At 53.8% G+C, this 22043-nt stretch overlaps 1 protein-coding gene across 1 annotated transcript; it reads right to left on the bottom strand.

Annotated features, from left to right (window-relative positions):
* Window positions 1-8193: 8193 nt before the first annotated feature.
* TMEM114 (transmembrane protein 114) lies at window positions 8194-20944 on the bottom strand. The gene is made up of 4 exons (XM_036931767.2): window positions 20664-20944; window positions 20316-20396; window positions 9383-9520; window positions 8194-8426 (listed from the first exon to the last, which is right to left on the bottom strand). Exons 1-4 carry the CDS (start codon window positions 20863-20865, stop codon window positions 8194-8196), a joined length of 654 nt encoding a protein of 217 aa, XP_036787662.2. The 5' UTR covers window positions 20866-20944.
* Window positions 20945-22043: the final 1099 nt, after the last annotated feature.

Here is a 22043-nt window from a genome sequence, read left to right as displayed (position 1 = left end):
ATCTAGTGTCCAGGAGGAGGGTGACCTGAGCTCAAGGTCATTCTGTGGGGCTTGGAGGTCAAGCCTGGACCAGGGCCCTGATCTCTATGCCTCCAACCAGGAGTTTCTTTCTATCACACTGGGTGGTATCAGTCCTGGCAGGAAGTTGCTTCGGGGAAGGGGTGTGTGTGTGTTTGTGTATGCGTGTCCTCACTCACCAATACTAATATCTACCTGGACAAGCAGGCTTTTTTCTCCAGAAAAGCCAAGAAATGTAGGAAACATCTTTAACTCTGCCCCTATCTTTCCACCTCCTCCTTCACACTTGGGATATTTCACACTTGTGAAATAAAGCAGAACTTGACAAGATTGAACCCCTTTCTCTAGAAATAACAGATCCTAAGACTGCTTCAGAGGAATCCTTCCCTTGGAACAATGAGAAAAGCATGTGAGGGGGCCTCCACCCTGGCATGGGGCCCGTGGTTGAGTGTTTGGGCCCCGAACCCAGGTAAGGCGTGTTGTCTGAAGAAGTGGCACCTTGCACCCTGCCTCTGCCTGGCCTCTCTGTGTCTGTGTCTTCACGTGGCCATTTTATAACAACACCAGTCCTTGCGTTCAGGGCCTGCCTTCGTCCAGTATGGCCTTGTTTGCATTACCTAATTACATCTGCCAGAACCTTTTTTCCCAATAAGGTCAGAGTCTGTGCTGGGACTGATGTCACAGGTGCTGGAACTGGCATCCTTGTATCTTCGGGGCATTTGCTTGAGCCCACAGCGCCCCCCCTTTTACCTGGGCAACCACGGTGCCTGAGTCTCACCTCCTGGGGCCTCATTGGTAAAGGAGGAAGATCAGATGTGGATGTAACCCCATCCACGTCCCACGCCAGCCGGTCCCATGATGCAGAATCAGGACCACATCCCAGAGGAAGAGAAAACCTACCTTTGACTCTGTGAATCAGGGAGATCCCAGAGCTCACCCCTTAGGGTCCCTGAGGCTGCTGCTTCCACACAAGCACCCAAAAACCCAGGGGGTGCAAGAGGAGTGAGCCCCCCAAAGGAACAGGTGGGAGCGGGCGGGGAGTCGGCTCTCTCCCTGCATGCATATTCTATTAGTCATCAGACGGTGGTGGCTCCTCTGGGGCCTGCAGCATTCCATTAAATTAAGCATTTCTAACTGAGGAAATAGAAATGAATATGGAACAAACAGGGTGTTCTGACAGAATCCCCGTGTCACCCTGACGGGGCGAGGTCCCCATGCATTTCAGCCGCACCGCCGCCAACTGCTTGGGCTGCTGATGAGGACACCATATGCTTGTGAGACCAGGAATCCCCCAGCACTGCAATGTCCACACCAGGACCACAGCCGGGAGCCACGAGGGGGTCTTTAGCCCCCGAGGGTGGTGGGTGGGAGGCGGAATCACAGGGCTGGGTCGGGCAGTCGGGGGACCGTGTTTGGAGGCAGTTCCGGCCGACGAGCTTGGCTACATCCTGGATCTTGCTGAGCTCCTGTAGGCTGGTCCCGTCCATGGGAACAAGGAAGACGGGCACTGCTTTGGGGCCTCAGGGGGGAGCCGGCTGGTGATGGAGCTCAAGGCCCATGTTTGGGAGCAGTGGCCAAGCTCAGGGGTCCACAGGCTGCCGCTGCATTCCAGAAGCCACAGAGCGTGAGAAAGCAAAGCTTCTCCCCGCCTGTTAGCTGCCTTTCTGGCCCTGCCGAGCAGGGGGCCCTGTGGGACGGGACCGGTTCCCTTCCCCCCCATATTCCTTCCTGCCAGACACAGCCTCAAACCCCCTCTGGGGCCCTGCCTGGCACCCGGCCCCATCCCAGGCCTTCCCTCCCAGGGGCACCTCCCACCGCTCCCTCCTGCTGGGACCACCTTGCCCACTGGCCTTTCTCTCGGCCCCAACCCTCCACTGTCAGGAAGCTCCGTCTTTTCCTTGATTTCCTCAGGTAAAAAGAACACCCCACCACGAGGCACTGATGTGGGGGGACAAAACCAATTTGTGGGCAGCAAAAGCTACTCTAATGTGAAGAAGAGATTTCGTCAAGGGCTTGGTTTCCCCTGCCTACCTCCATCCCCCAAGAAACTTCGGGAAAATGGGCACGTGACCAGGCTTGGCCATCCGGTCCACCTACCATGGGGGGTGTGGACACAGAACATCAGGGACGTGGTGACAGCCCGTGGGCCAAGACCAAGTTCTGGGGACAGCGAGCCAATGCAATGTCAACGATGCAGGTGTGGTGCTGGGCACGGGCGTCCCCAGCAGACCCTTTACAGCATGATTTGGGGTCTCATCCTGTCTGCACAACCTAAACCCACTCCCCAGCCCCTGCAGAGCTTTTAAGAGTCACCCACATGCCTTTTCTTTCTGTGCTGACATCAGCCAGAAGCCGGTTCTGTTGCTTGGGGCTGCCAGTCCTGGCTCTGATATTTTCCTGACCGACAGACATCATACCACCTCCCTCCTTTACAAGACTGACCTGCATACGGTCTGTGTGCACTGAGTAGCCACTGTGTTTTTTCACCCTTATCCTTCCTTCCTTCCTTCCTCCCTGCCTCTCTGATCACTGCCCACCCGCTCCCGGGAAGCACTTCAGCAGGGAAACCGGTTTCCTTCCCCACTGTTTACGTGAGTGGCAGTGGCTGGCACATGGGAGGGGCTCACTACATTCTTACCAGAAGGAATGAAGGTGGGTGACTTCACAAAGAGAGGCAAAGGCCCCCAACACAACCCAAAAGGCCTGGTTAGAAATTTTCACCTGAGCGATGAGCTGGCCAGTGCCCCGGGGCGCAGGCTGGGTGGAAAGCGAGCTCAGAGAACAGACTGGATAGGCTCTGGGGCTTACAGGTTTATTCACCAGCAGCCCTTCTGCACTTTGCCGTGTGCTGGGTACCATTTCGGGCATCAGCACGGACATAAAGTCAGCTCTCCAGGTTAGCAGGGAGCAGGGACCCCCCTGGGGGCAGCACTTCCTGAACAAAGTGTTAGAGCTCACAGTGTATCGACAGCGATGCCATGGAGACAGAGAAGGTGTGGAAGCCGAGAACAACTGGACTGTGGGGAAGAGACGGCGATTTTCGCTGGGGGGCCAGGCGAGGCCTCCCTGATACCTGGTCATTCCTGATACCAGAACATTCCAGGCAGGGGAACACTAAATACCCAATGTGTCTGAGGAACAGCAAGGAGGCCCTGCAGCTGAAGCTGTGTGAACACCTGGGGCAACAGTGGGATCAGAAAGGAGGAGGAGGTCCCAGATTTAGCAAATGAACATGCAGGACACCTGCTACATTTGAATCTCCGATAAGGAACACATGGTGTTCAGGATAAGCATGTCCCAGCTATACTTACACTACATCGCTTATTTGAATTCAAATGTACCGGCAGCCTCTCTGATACCTGGTGGCCCTCGGGAGAGAGGCCGTGCCCCACCATTAACTTTCACAGATCACCGCCAGGGACAGATTATCATGCCCATTTTACAGGTAAGGACACTGAGGCCACAGCCAGATGACTACGGGCAGGTGCCCAAAGCCTCCAGCCTCCGGGAGGTGGGTCGGTCACCCCTTCCTAGAACGGGGACCCTCTGCTGCCCACCCTCACCCGGGAATCATCCCTGCCCACGACTGTCCCCCCAGCTCTGTGCAGGCTCAGTCCCTGTCCCGGGGACCCCAGACCCGCTGCCCCAAACAGAGCCCAAGAGCTTCACCCTGGGCAGCCTCTGTAGCCCTGGAGAGGCCTCACTGGATCATCTTTCTGTCCCCCACCATCTCGAGCTCTGAGGGTCTCCTCCTGTGCCAGGTTTCTCTCCATCTGGTTCTTCATTGTCCATTTCTTGGTGTTTCTTTCTATCTCTGCTTCTCTCCTGGACCCCAAGCTTTTCTTCCCACCTTCCTCTGAACCACAGTCTCCTCCTGTCTCTGCTTCTTACTTCCTGTTCCTCTTCTTTCTGTTGTGGGCAAAGCTGTTTCCTCTATCTGCTTCTGCCTTCTCTCCACCCCTGCCTACCGTGGACTGTACTTACACATTGCTCTGGGTCTCGTGTGTCTCTCTCGTTTGTGTGTGTCTCTCCCTCTGTCTCTCTCCTCATAGGCTGCTGTGGGCACAAGGCAGAGATTACGAGTCTACGGTTCATGGAGGTGCAGGATCAGTGCCCCAGCCATTGGGTGTCATGTGCTGGGAAAATTCGCTGAGATGATAATCAAAGACCACAGATTGCCCCCCTTTTTACTATAAATAAATCCAGGCCGTTGACTCTCGGGTCAGAAAGTGAGCAGCCCCATGTCAGAGGGTACTGGAGCTCGGGGTCTGTCACCTGCATGTCCCCCAGAGCAAGTCCCATCCTTCTGCAGGCCTTGCTCTTCTCATCTGTAAAATGGGGGGAACAGCATCTGCTCTGCAAGCTTCTGGGCTCCCCCAGGACTAGAAGGTTGAGGCCCAAATGTTACAAGTGTTAGAAGTTTGTTTGTTTAAGTCTTAGGATGATGCTAATGTGAAGCCAAGGTTGAGAACCACAGTCTTAAAGCCTGTGCACCCCTCACTACCTGCTGAAAACCTCGAGAGACACCTCACTACCCTCAGAGCAGAATCAGAACTGGATAGGATGGGATAGAATGGAGAGAATCCTAAACCTGTTGAATCAACAACACCCCCTTGACAAGGACCACAGGCACCTCGCCTCTCTAACGTCACCTCCTACATGCTCCCTCACCTCTCCTTTCCCCTCAGCACATAGTAGGTGTTTAGTAAATATTTATTAACAGAATAGAATGCGTTTCAACTTTGTTGTCAGTTCCTTGAGTATTCATGCGCTTTCTTTCGTTATTCTTCTTCTTTGCTCCCCTACAGGATCCCTCAGCCTCGGCGCTATTGACACGCGGACTGGATAACTGGGCTGCGGGTCCGTCTGTGCACTTAGGAGGCCTAGCGGCATGTCTCCACCCACTGGATACCAGTAGCACTCTGCCCCAGTTGTGACAACCAGAAGTCTCTGGCCGTCGCCAAATGTCCCAGGTTGGTGGGGTGGGGAGGGGTGGTGGCTCGCCCCAGCTGAACACCCCTGCCGGGAGCCCAGGGGGCTGAGAACTGACGTCCTTGGACTGATCGGAGATTGGCCGGCCCCTGGTGCAATTCCACATGAGACCAGCGGGTGGCAGCAAAGACCGCCCTCTCACTAGCGTGGTTGCCCTAGCTTTGTGAAAACTTTCTCCTTTTGCAGCCTAGTGACTGATTTTTGCAACCAGCTTGCAAGCAGTCCACTCAGTTTGTACATTTTCAGGCTAGACAGGAAGGATGCAGCGAAAACATCCTGAACTCACGAGCACACAGAAAACCCAGTGGTGCTGGTGTTGGCAGGAGTAGAAAGAACACCGTCCTAGAATCAGGCAGATAGAATTTCAGTCCCAGTTTTTTCTCTCCTTATGTCCTCAGGCCAGTTAGCTTCACGTGTCTGTGCCTCCGTTTCCTCATTACACCCTGCCTCACCTATCTCCACAGTCCTCACCACCACGTTTTACCCAGTTGTGTGACAACGCACAAAGCAAAGGCTTGTTCTGGTGGGGTCATTGCCCCCAGTTCCCAGCCTTCCATCGGGTGTTTGTTGAATGACTGATGGACTGTTGAGCACCCAGAATAGTACATGTAAATACTCGATACAGTAAATACAGTGTCAGCTCTGATGATGCCTGCGCTGTGGTGAGGAGAAAGAGGTCATGGTGAAGGTAGTGATGTCATGAGGAGGATGTTGATGTCATGGTGAGTAGGATGGTGTCATGGTAAGGATAATGATGTCACGGTGAAGCCAATGATGTCATGGTGGTGGTAATGGTGTTGTCATCTTACAACCCACCCCAGTGGTCCCCAGACCTACTGAACCATCAGCACTTCCCAGGGAACTTCTTAAACCTAAGGCTCCCCAGGCCTTCCCCACATCTCATGACTTAGAATCTCACAGAAACAGGTTCTCAACCTCAGCTGCACGTTGGAATCATTTGGAGAGGTCTTCAAAAATTATCAGTGCCGGGACTCACCCCCCCCACCCCCACCCCCCCAGAGATTATTAGAACAAGGATTTGGCCCAGACACCAGGGTTTTTTAAAGATGCCCAGGTGATTCTAATGTGCAGCAAGGTGACAGTCACCCATCACTTCTCAAACTCCCCTGGGCAGGGTCATCAGTGTGGCCCCAGACCAGCAGTGTCCACATCACCTGGGAGCTGGTTAGAAATGTAAATTCTCAGGTCCCAGACCTACTGACTCAGAGGCAGCAGGCCAGGTGGGCTTGGACGAGCCCAGAGTCATGGCACCTTGTGTACGAGCTGCCCAGGGTGGTTCAGACATGCAGCCCATTGGACAGGCCCAGTCCCATGGGCCGAATACCAGGATGAACGAAGTAGTGGAACCTCCAGGGGGAGGGAGAAAGTAGTATGATTAGTCCCTGGACAGCGCCCTGCCCACTCCCGGCTCCATGGGAAACAACTGCATATTCTTGACCTACACCCCAGCCCACACTGTGGGAAGCCTCCGGGATACCCTCAAGGAGCCGACGCTTCCCTGGCCAGCATTCTAGGGCCAAGGACGTGGGGACCCTGCCCGCCCAGACCCACCAGGCCACACACCGCTAGCAGTGCGTCATGACTTCAGAAAAGAGCTGCCGTAGTGTCACCAAGACTCAGCCTGCACCTGGGTTCAGACCTTTGCAGAAGCAACTTAAAAATCCCTCTGTATTCAAGGGCAGAAGACCATGTGCAAGTATGTGTGTGACAATTTATACATCTTTTCTACTCAAAGATGTTAGAAATACAGAATCGCAGGCCCCACCTGCAACCTACTGACATTTTATGAGTCACACACACACCCCATAAGACTCGGAGGCACACTGATAAAAACCAAATGCCAAGCCACTACTCTCCTTATTTTTTGCAAAAACCTCTGTGCAGTTGAGGAATCGCACTGGGTGGGGCATTTTGCCTGTGGTGATAAAGTCACACACGGCCCCTGTTTGGTTCTAAGACTAAGCCAGCCCGCTGCTCGTCCCCCACTCTCTGTACCTCTGGATAACCGGAACACTTCCAAAAGCCAATAGTGCCTGGACTGTGGTTTAACTGGCCTGAGAGGTACGTGGGCATTTTGTAAATTCTGCAGGTGGTTCCAAAGGGCAGTGAGGGGTGAGATCGGCTGACCCCGGCACTTAGGCTGTGCAGACAACTCTGCTCACGCATTCCCATCATGGCTGAGCCTTATCCATCCTGGATTTTACACCAGGGAACTGGGCTCGGTCACCCTGCCAGGTGGAAACCACTTCTGTCGCAGACTCAGGGTGCCTTGAATGACATTTAGCACTTGGACTGAAGAGTAAGTGCGAATAGTGAGGGGTCACTCCTGTGGTTTTGAGATTATTTTTCCCCCCAAGAGTGAGCTCGCCGAGTCCTCTTCTCTCTCCATGGAGGTCTCCTCACAAACGAAGGGACACATCAAGGCGCCAAGCATGCTGCCCGCCTGAGCATCTACGAGGGGTTTTTGCCCCCGGGATGGCTGCATTTTATGTTTCAAAAATGAGCCCCTGATCACAGAATCATCCCATGAAGGGAACCTTTTCTGCAGAGGGTCAGGGCTCTGGACCAGAGGACCTCCTGGCTGGAGAGGACCCCAGATTTCTGCTCTTCCCTCGGGGTGTCCCCCTGCAGCCTTCTGCCTGGGTCCAGATCACAGGAGGCATGTGGCCAGTATCTGGTTGCAGCGAGCTCCGCACACAGTAACAGGCCAGGAATCTCCTCAGAAAAGCTACCATAAAGGACAGAGTGCTGTTCTTAGAGCAGGGAATATGCCACAAGCTCGGCATGCAACTTTGTTCAACTTACCTAACCTCTCTGGTCTTCCATGTCCTTAGAAGGGGAGCTGGTCCAAAGGGCAGGGGGTGAGGATGACATGAAGCCAGAGGAAGCATACGGATGCTGCCATCTGTAAAGGGGTGTTTTTGTCCTGCGGGTTCTGCCCAGCCTCCTCCAGCCCAAGCGGACACACACGTGTGCAGACCCACAGCACACACCACACCAGCAGGCTCTGACGGCACTGAGATGACAGCCAGGCCCAGAGCTCAGCGGACAGTGGTTTTGTTGGGCCCCTGACGTCCACAGGTGGCCTTTGAGAAAGAGGTGGCCACAGCTGCCAACACGGTCCCGGAGGCCCCCAGGCCAAGCCCCTCCCTCCCCCCCTGCTCAGATGGCTTGGTCCTGCCGCCGGCTCAGGCTGAGCACGCGGGCCGCTGCCAGGAAGGCCGCCCCCGTGAGCAGCTCGGCGATGAAGCTGATCCAGCCCAGGGCAAGGGACCAGCCGAAGCGGATGTCCACCTGGTCCAGGAGGACCTTCTCCCCCAGGAGACACTGCGCCTCCCGGAAGGCAGCGGCCGAGTACGCGATGTAGATGCTGATCCCAGCCAGGGTCACCAAGGCTGCAGGGGGCGAAGGACAGCAAACCAAATCCCCTGTGGTTTCCATCACAGCCCAGGGCAGAATTGCAACTCTGCATTTGTTTGGGAAATGATGAATGCCTGGGTCCCACAGGCTGAGAATCCCAGAGGGCTCCTGGACTCCCCCAGCACCCTGCCTGCGCCTGGCACATGTGGGGCCCCGGAGATGTAGTATTCGAGCTGCACCATCCAGTTCTGTGGCCTCTGGCCCCACATGCCTATTTAAACTTAAATTGATTTAAATCAGCATCCCAGCCCCTCACCGACACCTGCCACACGTCAAGTGCTGTGCCGCCTGGCTGGTGGCTCCCCGGAGCACAGATGACAGAGCTTCCCCACCCTCCAGGAATTTCGACTGGGCCACGTGGCTTCAAGAATGAGTCACTGGGTGAACTAGGAATGCCAATATTAAACGTAATAGTGGGTGGCCGGAGGGGGTCTGGGCCTCACGATATTTTCACTTCCAGACCTTCCCTGTATTTTTCCCCATGAATTCTGAGTGTGTGTCATTGCTGCTCTTGTCCTTTTAAGGAGGGACAGTGTCAGACACACAGGAAGCAGGGAGACCTCCGATCCCCCAGCCGCGTGCTGGATCCCATCTTTGGAAACCTCCCGTCTGCCAGACCAGCGGTGTGGACCCGTATTGCCTGTCGTTTAAGCAATCAAAGAATGGCAGGCGGGTCTGAGAGAGGGAGGGTCGCCTGCCAGCCCCCCAGCCCCAAAGCGGAAGCTCCCTCCATGCGGCTCCTTTTGTGAAATCACGCAAAGGATTCTCGAGAACTGCTCCCACCCCTCTCTGACCCTGGGCTGGGAACCCACTCACCCCTTCCAGTTGGGGAAACTGAGCCCCAGGGAGGCGGTGGGACCCCCACCCTCTCCCTGAGGGTTCATGCACAGCCCCTCCTGGAGCCCAAGTTCCTCAAAGAGGGGGCACTTACCTCCAAAGAGGAAGAGGGTTCCCGTGAGCACGAGGAGGAGGGACACTCGGAGAAGGAAGCTCAGAAATCCCATCATCCCCCCAAAAACCATCAGGATCAGGCTGAGTGGCAGCAGAATCACAAACGCTCCATGCATGGCTTTGGAAAGACAGGGAGAGCAGGCAGAGGGGGTTATGAGATCCTTCAGTCAATCAACAAACATTTACTGAGCACCCCCGTGGGCAAGCCCCCAATGCTAGGAGGAAAATGACTGTATTATCACTACTACTGTTTCTAATGATCATGATCATAATAAATCAACAACTACAGTTCCTGAGGCTCATTTGTGCCAGACTTGGTGTCATAGAAGCATCATCTCACTTATTTCCCCCGTACCCTGTGAGGTCTGTACTGTGACTGTTCCTTCGACTGTTCGCTTAGCACATGTCTCTGGAGTGGGCACTCTGGGTTGCTAGGTTGAGAGGAGACAGCAGAGGGGTGTCATGAATTGAAAAGTAGCTTCCAAATTCATGTCCAGCCGGAACCTGGGAACGTGAGCTCAGCTGGGACAAGAGACTTTGCAGATAAACTAAGTGAAGGGTCTCCAGACAGGACCACGTTGGATTAGGGCCCTGCATCTAATGACCAGTGCCCTTGGAAGAGGAAGGGGAGAAGACAGAGGCAGAGACGGCACAATGCGTCTAGCCAAGGGGCACTGGGACGGGCAGTGGCCGCCGGATGCAGGGACAGAGGCAGGGAACAGTGCCCCCTTAGAGCTTCCACAAGGCCTCTCCCCTGCCGACACCTTGGCTTCGGGCTCTGATCTCCAGGGCTGGGATACGGTATGTGCCTGCTGTTCTAGGCCACCACGCTCACCCCAGAAAATGAACACAAGGAGCCACGCAGGAGCAGGAAGGCGGTGGAGGGTCACCGCACTACCCCTGGGGAGGGCCGAGGGCGGCCTGGACCGGGGTGGGGGCAGTGGTCTGATTCCAGGAATATTTTGAAGGCAAACAATGCAGCTTTGATGAGGGTGTGAGAGAAAGGACAGGGTGGCCAAGGAGTGACCACAAGCCGAGGGAGAAAGCGCTGAAGGGAATGGCTGTGGGGACTCTTGAAGCGGGAGATGCCCATCAGACCCCATGTGGTGAGCGCAGAGAGAGGTACAGGACAGACAGCAGGAGCCGGGATGGGGGGGCGGGGGGCGTCCACAGGCACCATTGTCGCAGAGGTGGGAGCACAGAGTGGGGGCTTCATCCAGCAGGTGTTGACGGAGGTCTTCTCAGAGGGTTGAGCTGTTGCCAGGATGTGGCTTCACAGAGGGCAGAGGTGACACTCAGCCAATAAGCGTTTGTCTGGCACCTGCTAGATTGCAGGGACTGGGCAGGAGCCAAGCCAGCAAGGATCCCGGAAGGCCAGCTCAGGGCCTGCCCCAAGCACCCCAGGCCACGGGACAATCCCCGGCTCCCAAGGCAGTGTTTTCTAAAGGTCCGGCCCCACCTGCCCGCCCCCACACACCTCTGGCCCGATCTCTGCCTGCCCAGGCTCCCTGAGGCCCCTCCTCCCAGGGGTCCAGGCAGGGTTTTCCCTCCCCAGGGCTGCTTTCCTCCACCTGCCCAGCCCCCTGGCTGCCAGCCTTCCTTCCCCAGCCTCCTGCCCATCACTCCCCGCAGCAATCCATCACTGGATGTAGAGGATTTGCTCTGAGCTCCACTGATGTCTGAAATTCAATTCCCCTGGACAAGCTGAGAACAGTAATAGGTAGCAGATAGCAGGGAAACGGGGTAGGCCAGAGAAAGAACATCTCATAAAAGTCTGCCGACAACATTCAGTCCCCTACCTCTCTCCTCTGTTCCCAAATTGCAGGTGTCTTGTGAGTCAGAGTACATTACGTTACAAGCCACAATTAGAACTTCCATTACAAAACTGGAAAGTAGAAAAGGATGAATTACCTGACAGTCAAGACCAGTGGTGGGGTGGCGGCTGGGGGGAGAGGGCAGGAGGAAGACTGAGGTCTCAAGATCTCAAGGTCAAAACATTTTGCCACCACACTGGTTTGGAGCTTCCTGGCAGCCAAAGCAGTAGGGGAAACAAAACTCGCAAAGCTCTTTTTCACCAGGCACTCATTAACCAAATTCATTTGCTGTGAGCTGGGCACTGAGCCTCTTTCAATCCTTGGGCAATAAGATAAGCCTGAAAATAAATACTTTCCTCTTATTCTTCAGAACAAGCTCAGTGCCATTTCTTCCAGAGAATCTTCCCTTGTGCTCATATCTACCACTGTCCACACGGTCAGGTGCCTTTGCTCTGCGTCCCCTCAGCTCCCCACAGACACCTGTCCCAGCATTTGTCACCTAGGGTGGAAGGCATCTGGGTCATATAGTTTCCATCTCACCTGTCAATTAGTGAGTTCCTTGACGGGGTGGTGGGGGTGGGGGGGGGTAATTCTTCTCTTGTGTAATTGTATCCCTGAGTTTCAAGGAAAGCTTCAAGGCTGTGAAGAGTGGTCAACAGGTATTTGTGGACCCAGTTAATGAATTAAGAGCTAGATAGTATGACTCTGAGGCAAATATATATATATATTTATATGTGGCAGTTTCAGAGACATAAAGGAAAAGGAAGCTTGAAAGATGACCTCACAGTGGTTAAAAATATGGACATCAGTACTGATGATCTGCCCTTGAATTTGGGCTCTGACTGTGGGGCCTTGGGCATGTCACTTAATGCCTCAACCCCTCCGTTTCCACATCTATGAAATGGAGCTAAGAATACGTGGTTCACAGCGGTCTCATAGGAACAGTACACGGAAAGACAACAGGGCGACACGAGGAAGTGTAAGGGGTTCATTACCATGTCCCAGAATGTAAAGACTAAATAAACTATAGCCCCACCAATAATAAAGCCGATGAATATAATAAATCAGCCTGACTTCCGCTGTGACCAAATTACTTTGTCTTCAACCCCCTAAATGCCACCAACTTCGGTGGGTTAAGCAGACTCAACTGAACTCCTTCCCAAGGCTGTCACAGGATAAAATGTGATTGCAGGGGGCAGGAGCCGTTGTCTGTTGTACTCCCTCCCTCTCTCCCTCTTTCCTGCCCAATCTCCCTCCCTCTCTCCTTCTTTCCTGCCCAATCTCCCTCCCTCTCTTCCTCTCTTCCTTCCTTCCCTGTTGTAGGTAAAATTCTGGGCAAGGAAGCCCAACAGCTGGTGTGAAAACCTGGTCCTCTAAGGTCATTCCCCCGCATGGCATTGCCTCCAGACCATGGCTGAGAAATGAAAGCAGTTCTCATTCAGAAATTAATGAGGTTTCCTGGAGTTGGTTCAGCCCCAGCGGCCCTCCATGTGAGCTCCCCAGACACGCTGCAAGCTGACTGTACGTACGTTCAATTAAATGTCTGGGTAAGAACAGGCTTCCCGCAGGAGAGTTGTGAAATCTCCTGCTGAAATTTGATTTAGCTTTGTGTGCATGTGCGTGCCTAGTCTGTGTTATTTTTTTATTTTCAGGACTTTAGTTGGGACAGGAATATTGATTCTAAGGTCTGTGCTTCTTGGAAATGTACCCGTCTCCAACCACATCTCGTTCAGAAACAAGTATCTGTGGGCCCCTAAGAGGGGCCAAACGTCCCTAGAGCCTGGGAACCTCACGGTGGACAAGGTCCTCACCACACGCAGATCACAGTCAAGCACAGGAAAAGGGGATCATTACAGAAGGGGATGTGTCACAAAGGAAATAAATGCCATGATGCAGAAAAACAGGGTACACAGTGAGTGGGGGGCAATTCTCTGGGTAAGGTGGTTTCACTGGTTTCCTGGGGCTGCTGTTACTGCAAACAAGGGGGCTTAAAAGCAGCAGGAATTTATTCCCTCACAGTTCTGGAGGCCAGAAGTCCAAGACCAACGCGTGGGCAGCCCTGTGGGCCCTCCAGAGGCCGCAGGGGAGACCCTCCCTGCCCCTTCCAGCTCCTGGCAGATGCCAGCAATCCTTGCAGCTGCCCTCCAGCCTCTGTCTCTGTCATCATATGAGCTTTTTTCTCTCCTCCGTGATTCTCCTTTTCTTATAAGGACACTTGTCATAGGATTTGGGGCCCACCCAATTAATCCAAATGGCCTCGGCTCAAGATCCTTAACTTAATCACATCTACAAAGACACTTTGCCCAAATAAAGTCCCTCTCACAGGTAGCAGGGGTTAGGACATGAACGTATATTCTGGGAGGGACACCTTCCAGTCCACTGCAGTGTTTACAGTGAGAGCTCAACAGATGCAAGCTGAGGTTGCTAGATAGAACCAACAATAACAATAACAGCGATGGGTCATCATTCCACCAGAGGGCAAATGTGTGACCAAGAAGCACGAGAGATCTTTGGCCTCAAGAATGCTTTGTTGCAAGTAAAGGAAAAAGCAAACCCAGAAAGTAGCAGACGTTCACCCCCAAAGAAAACTGGTCATGACCATTCCATTATCACACTGTTTAAAGCACCACTGGCGGAAAAGCCAGGCCTCCGCCGATGCTCACAAGGCCAGGAAGCTCTGAAGTGACCCGCGAAGCAGCAGTCCTGGGGGCCTATCTTCCTCCAGAAACATCAGCAGCTCTGGCAGAGGAAGAAGATCTCAGGGCTTTTTCTTTTCCAAAGAGGGAAACATCACTGTCTTTATTTTCAAACCTTGTTCAATGTGACTTTGAGCCTACAGGAGGGCCTCAGAGACCTTCAGTCTTATTGTGCAAGTTTATCTTTGTAAATATCTGTCCTTGAGTCTGTTGTCACCAGAGCACAGGGGACGGGACGTATCTTGAGGACGGGGGCTGCATCTTCACTATCTTCATGATCTCTAAGATGCATGGGTGTGATATGGAAAAAGGAGGAAGGGGTCCACAAGCAAAAACCTGGGTTCAAATTTAACGCCGTCTCTTCCCAAGCACACAACACTGTCTCCTAAAAGCCTGCTTCCTTGCCTGCCAATTGGGTCCAGGACTCTCTGACTCTGCCAAGCTGTTTGGAGCAGTGAATGTGAGAGGAATTGTTTCTTTCTTGGCCTCAAGTACCTCGGGCTCTACCAGCTATGCATTTGTGTCCCATTTCACAGATGAGAACACTGAGACTGAAGGTACTTACATCAGTTGTTCAAAATCTATAACATCTCAGAGCTGGAATGGAGCAATGAAGGGGGACAAAGGGCTGGTGGAACAGCAGGTGAGGGGCTTTAACCCAGCCTGGGAAGTTAGGAGGGGCTTGAGGGGGCGGGGAGGTCTCAACTGAGACCTGGAAGTCAGATGAGAAGGTGTTAGCCAAGCAGAGAGGTGGGGGGCAGGGAGGGTGTTCCCAATAAAGGGGACAGGATTTGCCAAGATCCCAAAGCAAGAGATATCTGGACACACACACATATCTCGACTCCTGCAGCTGGAGAGGTTGGCAGGGCTCACAAATCTCCCATGAGCCACACAGTGGAGAAATCCAGCCCCTGGGGGAGGTCTCTGCAGGCCGGTTTCATAACAGTGTTATGATAGCATTCTTCTTAGAAAAAAATCAAACGAGATCCATTTGGCCACCACCTCAACTTTTCCTGCCTCTCCTACCCACAGTGAACCCCTGTAAATGCTCGGGTGCACATCCTTCCAGTCATTTTTTCATGCATTTACCTATTTTCCTATATATTTACCTATTTCTTGAATTCTAAGAGGCACACTTGCTTACACTTTAACAAATCGGAGAACAGAATGTGTTTGACCATCAGCATCTCACAGTCATACCCAGCAATATTGTTTTTTATCCTAATGTCATATAAAATAAAGGTGCATCTGAAAATGTTGGCATAGATCCATAGAAAATCCATATTGTAGGTAATTCAGGGGGGAAAGGGTAACAAATGGTGGCACACTGCCCATAACATTCTGTAAATTACTTTTTTCATTCCATGCTATTTCTATTCACATTAGTATATTCTTTTTATGGACTACATAATATTCCAAAGAATGGGTATACCACAGGTAAAAGTGGAGCCATATTTCAGTCCATGGGCACTGAGATTCCCTTGTTCTCCACTGTTACAAAAGTGGGATGGCAAACCTCTTCTTAGAAGCCTCACATGGAAATTACCAAGAAGCTGAATTACTTTAAATATTAATTTTGTGTCTTAGTTTAAAGTGTGTATTTGACTTTCAATGGGTATCGCAAGAGGCAGCCTGAAGCCCGGGCCTTCCTGCTTGGAGATGCTAAGGCCCCGGGCACCTGCTTTCTCCCTCCCAGCCTACAACACAGCTATACATAATCACACTGAGAATTCCCTCCAGGGCTCAGGCAGCCTCTTAACGCCATTATGTCCCCAATCCCTTCATTTCTGTCCCCTGCCACCTCCACTCCTGCAATTTGTGCCAGACGTCGTGGGAGGACTAGTTGTAATGTCCCACGTTGCTGCAAAAGCCCAGCATCCAATAAGACTGGAAAGCCAGTCTTGTAATTTTCCGACCTCATCTCCTCGGGACAACCAGACCAGGCCACTGGCCCATGGTCCAACCTGTGCCCCTGGTATGCTGCGCTGGGCAAGGCGTTTGACCTCTCTGGGCCTGGTGAGATAATCTGTGGGGCAGCCCTCCCAGCACCTCCCTGGGGCTCTTAGAAGGGGTCGCTGGGGTAAGGCATGGGGGGAGCACGAGGTACGATTGTAAAAGCACTTTCTGCACTACCTCCAAAACCCCGGGCCCCCCAGCTGCCTCTGGAGCACACCACCTCGGCCCTGCCCCTCGGCTCCCCACCCGTGCTCCCTGCCCGTGCCCGCAGGCCTCTGGCTCCCTGCGTGAAAAGGCGGTGTAGGATGGAGGACTCTGTGCCCAACACACAGGCTGTGTGCCCCTCTCTGGACTGCCATGGTCTCTGGTCACAGAAACTCACGGCCCCCTGAGATTATACTCAGAGTAGCACCGTGCTAAAAAGGCAGAAACATCTACCAGTTACTGTGCAAACTCTGGTAACTTACCTAACCTACCTGTGCCTTGGTTTCCTCATTTGCAAAGTGAGGGTGGTGGGATTATGGGATTATGGTGAAGAGCAAGTGAGCTGATACATGTAAGGAATGCAAAACAGTGTCTGGCACACAGCAGCTGTCCCGTCAGTGCTGTTACTCGATCGTCCTTCAACCACCCCACTGGAAGTCTCCCCCACCACCCTTTTTATTTCCTCTGTGACACCTTCTACTATTTGAAACCATTTTATGTCTTTTTATTCGATGGTCCATGCATTTATTATCTCCTGCACTAGACTCTCAGCCCTCTGTGGGCAAGAACCACATCTGTCTGGTCATGTTCTAGGCCCCACATCTTGCCCACTGTCAGGAATGAAATAAATGAGGTGTGATTTTAAAAGCACTAATAAGTGAGTGCTAATAAATGAGTCTGCAAAATGATTCGCTCCATTTCACAGACGAGAAGCCTGAGGCTCAGGGAGGCAGTACGGCTTTGGGCAGAAGGGGACATTAAGTCAGCTCCTGCTATGCACTGTGCCATCTATACCGGGTGCTTTGCTTACGAGAGCTCATTTAAGCTTCCATTTATGGAAGCAGGTGACTGACCAGAAGTCTCCCATCTGGTAACAGGTGGGGCTCTTGTCTATGAGGGGCTGACCCGACCCCCACTCCTTGTTGCCAGTGGCACGTGACTCCACCTGCCAATCAGCACTTCCCATGCCTTTGGGCACAGTGATTGGCTCAGACCTGGGCCTGTGCTCCAGTCTGGTCCAGTGAAAAGCCTTCCCAGAAGTTTTGCGGAATTACAGGGAAACAGAAACTGGCTCCGGTTGCTAAGACTGAAGAGGATTTGGTTGAAAGGAGAACCCAAACAGAAGCAAAGCCCAGAGAGGAGAAGAAAGAAATTGACTTTAGCTCTTTGGATCCCGGCACTGCTTGAGCTTTCCAGCTACGTGGACCAGGAATTCCTTTTCTTGTTTAAACAAGTTTGTGTCACTTGCCTCCAAAAGACTCTTGGCTGTTTCTAGACTGTGGCTCTGTCATCTGCACTGTGCTGAATTTGATGACCGCCCCCACACACACCTCGCCCATCCCCCCCAAATACACACGCACCAAATATAATTCCAGCCCCTCGCCAAGGAACCAAGGCCATTACATCCCCAGAGCTCATCTGGAAGACAAAACATCCAAGCAAGGTGGATTTTTTACTGGGGGCATAAGTGGTCTGCCCGCTTGGGTTTTCTTAAAGGACAAATCAAGGGTTCTTGCCAGACACCCCCACTAGGATTCATCTAGGAGGCTGAGGCAGACAACATGCTCCTTTGACAACTGGCCTCTCTCTCTAAGGCATCAGGTCCTTAAAGGAAATAAACATCTTCACATAATGAAAGAGCTTGCACGTGATTCAAAATTTATTCTGAAGACAAAAAGATTCTGGGAAAAAGCTCTCTCTGGGGGTGAGTAGCAAGGAGCCGGGCCTGAATGGGCAGCCTGCTCTTTTTCATGGCTGATATAATGACAGTATGTGACTACCACTTAAGGTGCGCTTAGCAGGGGCGGCCACTGCTTGAGGCTCTTTAAATACACCCTCCCATTTCACCCTTGGAATCTCCTTGTGAAGAGAGGTGACAGTCATCCTCATTTTGACCATGAGGGAACTGAAGCTGAGCAGCATGGAGACGTGCCTAGTGGGCAGGGGAATTGGGGCTTAGGTGCAGGGCTGAGGGCTCACGGATGAACACACTCTGGATGTGAGTTTTGCCTGTTTCTCAAAATCCTGGAGCACGCAGGCTTGTTGCGTTATCAAGTTTCACAAAAAGCCAGACCAGCACCCACTGCAGTTAGCCATCCAATTTACCCACAGACATGGTAAGTGGGCTAAACGCCAGCCCAGCAAAGGGCCATAGATGTGACTGCATCTAAGAGAGGCCAGAAGGAGTGGTAGAGGAGACTGGCACTGACTGAGCAGTAACTGTGCGTCTGGCACTTCCGTATCAGATCGTTTTTCATGTAACATGGAGATCCTACAACAAGCAGGAAACCGTGTAGGTGCCAGCAGGGTCAGCGCTCTCACCCAGCCAGTTCTGGAGTCCTGGCCACGCCCCCTCATGCTTTTGACTTCTCGTTTTGTTAGATGTGAAGACTAAGGCTCAGAGAGCCTAAGACACCTATCCCAGGACCACAGAAGGTCCTGGTAAGGGTCTGAGCTGGGATTTGGCTCCCCTCTCCCTCACTTCAAGGACAAGAACTCTTGATTAGTCTTGAAACAATATTCGGAGAACACCTAAGAGCTCTCTCCAAAGCAGCTTGGGGCTGAGAACATGTAGTTTATGGTACCCCACTGTCCCCACTTCAGTGGGACTTAATGCAATGGGGGGCTGAGCTGGACTGTATCAGCTCACAAGAGCCATCTGTTAAGTTTTTAGGAATTCGGGGAGCCAGCTGACATCACACTGATAGTTTAAAATTGACCACAGCGGGAGTATTTCACCACAGACGTCAGCAAATGCTGCAAATCAAGACTTTCCCCTTCTCCCAGAGAGCCATTCCCAGCACGCCATTGGACCACAGAGAAAGAACTCTGGCTTGTTCACTTATTCATTCATGCAACAAATATAAATTGAGTTCCCCCCCTTTAACATAATACAGTTTTCATTCACTCTCCTACCTGCTCAGCAAACCTCGGCTCATAGCCTAGTATTTGCCAGGCTCTGTGCTGGCAAATACTGGGAATACCACAGAGGCAAAGTAGACTTGGTTGCTGACCTCACGGAACATTTAATGAGGGAGCCAGATTCTAACTCAAAAAGTGTCACACAGCATGTACTATGAGTAGGAGCTGAGCAAGTCAAGCTGGCCTGATGGGAGCAGGGAGACTCCAGATAGAGGGAATGGCCTGTGCAAAGTCCCTGGGGCAGCAGAAATTTGGCATGTTCCAGGAACTGCCCCAAGGCTAGCAGAGCCAGAGAAGAAAGAGCAGAGGAGAGGGGCCTCAGAGCAGCCCCTGTGGACCATGCTAGGGACTTGTCTTCATTCTGAGCATCACATCCCCAAGCCTCGGCAAGTCTAGCAGAAACTGTCCACACTTTTCAAGGTCCATAGAACTCCATCCATCCTCATTTTCCTCCTCAGATCCTTTCCTGTGGTACCTCTCTGGGCCTAAGTTTCCTCATTGGAAAATGAAGATAAAAAGGGAGGTGAAAACTTCACAGGGTGACAGTGGGATTCAATGATGACATAGATGAAAGGCAATTAAGCTCCATGTCCAGCCAGCTGCAAACTTCATCAAACTGAACTATTTATTATATTAGCTTCCCTTGTCCCTCAAGTGTTTGTTTCAGCCCGTCTGCATTGTGGCCTTCAGTCCTCAGCCCTTCTGAGTTGGACACTGGGGAATCGGCCATGAGCAGGACAGACACATGGGCCCTGGGGAGGTGGGGGCGGGGGGGTCTCTGCCCCTTGATTGCCTTCCGTGAATCATTCAACCAATATTTATTGCACTGCTGCTAGTGCCAAGCACTTGTTTTCATGCCAAGGATACAAATAAGGCCGATGTGGGCTGTGCCTCCAGATCTAGGGCCTCTCTTTACAACATTCAGCTTCCCAGTCTGGTTTAGCAGCCTCCCGGAGGTCCCACCCGCCCTCCCTCACGCTTGTCACTATGAAATGTATGTAGGCATTTCCACATCCGCCTGTGCAGCTAGTCTGTGAGTATCTTGAGGGCATGGCCTGGGTCTTAATCATCAGTGAGGTGCCTGGCGCATAGAAAGCCTGCCACCAGCGTTTGTTGAGTGAATCCTAAACCACATTGTACTACAGCTGGAGTAAGAGAGGCCCTGCGCCCGCTCTTAACCCCACTCGCCCCTCTGCCCGGGGTCAAGAGGCTTCCCCGCTCCACCCTCCTCAGTGCCCCGGCCCCGCGGTTTGGAGAAGAGCCCCAAAACTGGTGTCCAGACCAGGGTTCTTCCCTCCATCCCCAGCCTCCTGGGACTCACTGAGAAGTTGGCGGCTCGAGTCGCTGACGGTCACATTCTCCTGCCAGAAGGGGTTCATCAGCGGCGCGCACGGGCTCTGGACTGGACGGCGTGGAGGAATCAGCGGGCGGGGGCCTGGGCTGCGGCCCCCGCCCGCGGCTCCGCAGAGGGCCGACTGCAGACGCCCCGCACCCTGGGGGCGCGCGGAGGGCCCGAGCAGCACCCCTCCGAAGGGCGGCCCCGGCCCTCGGCCCCCTTGCCTCCCGCCCGGACGCCGCGTTTAGTGCGCTGGGGCTTGCGAGCAACAGATGCGGCCAGCAGGGCCAGGTGCGCGCCCCCCGGCCCCCCGGGGCCCGCGTGCGCCCGTACCCCGGCAGGTCCGCCAGAGGCCGGAGTGCGAGCTCAGGGGCTCCGGCTGGCTGCGGTTGGCCGCCCCCGGGCCGCTGCGCTCCAGCCGCTCGGTGTCGATGATGTACCAGAAGTCCGTGCCGATGGCGGCCGCCAGGAGCACGAAGCTGAGCGCGCCGGACAGCGCCGCCGCGCCGGCCAGCACGCCCAGGTGCACCCGCATCGCGCGGCCGGGACCCCGACACTCCGCGCCGGGCTGCACCCCGGCCGCCGACCGCGATCCGTCGGCCGCCCTGGCGCCGCCCCACCTGGGCGCTCACCCCCCACTCCCAGCCCCCCACACCACTGCTCCGGCGAGACTCACCTCCGCCTGCAGACCCTCATCGGAGCCTCCACCCTCCCCAGCGCTCCCCCCACCCCCCAGACTCCGCTCCGGCCCTGCACGCCCACGCCTCACTTGTCCCCAGACCCTTCTCCTTCCCCTCACTCCCCACGAACCCCCAGCTCTGGTCCACTCTGCCCTGCAACCCAACTGGCCCTCCCACACACTGCCTCACTCCCAAAGTCCAGCCTGGCGTCCCCTCCGTCGCCCTTCCGCACCCCCACCCGCTCCCCCACCGCACACACCGACCTCACGCCCCTCCTCCTGGGTGCCCGCCCAGCCTGCCCGAGCTGGGGGTGTGCCGAAGGGAGGACGGCCTTTCCACAATGTGGGAGGGTGAGACGGGGGGCTCCTGAGCAGGACAGTCCCAGCCAGGAGCCCTCCTCCCTCCCGCTTCCTCCAAAATCCACCTTCAGTCACTTTTTCTAGGATGGCTACAGAGGGAAAAAGGCAGAGCTGTTTTTTCTAAAAGTTCCTTAAAGCAATGGGCTGGGCCAGGTCCTCTGAGTCTAGCATCTCTGCAGCCATTGGTAGAGATGGTGATGGTGGAAAAGGTCCTCATGACCAGTGAGGTCACCACCAGCACTACCATAACCCCCACCGCCACCGCCACCACCACCATTCTCTCCTTTATCGTTGGCGTCACCCTCCGTGCAGCACTGCAGGGGAGGCAGCCAGAGCCACTGGTGGCTTGGGCTAGGCTGGTGGCAGTGGTGGGCACAGCATGAAGCGAATTCATTTTGGTTTTAATTGAGGTGGGTAGGATTGATAGGATTTGGCGATTAATAGGCTAGGGTTGAGAATTATTCTTTTCTTTGTTGCTTGATTCTCCTTTACCAACACCCTCAATCTTCATCGTCGGCATCCTCACCTTCACGATCAGCGGCATCACCACCCAGAGCATTCCCTCCCCTTGATCCTGGACACCATTCCACTCCATCATGCCTTCAACCACCGCGGCGACTGACTGCGCTTGCCCATGACCACCACCACTGCCGGCTTTGTTTCAGCTCCACCCC

Source organism: Manis pentadactyla, chromosome 10, assembly GCF_030020395.1.
Source record: "Manis pentadactyla isolate mManPen7 chromosome 10, mManPen7.hap1, whole genome shotgun sequence".
Lineage (NCBI taxonomy): Eukaryota > Metazoa > Chordata > Mammalia > Pholidota > Manidae > Manis > Manis pentadactyla.
The sequence above is the reverse complement of the archived record's forward strand: the minus strand, read 5'-3'. Positions and strand labels throughout refer to the sequence as shown.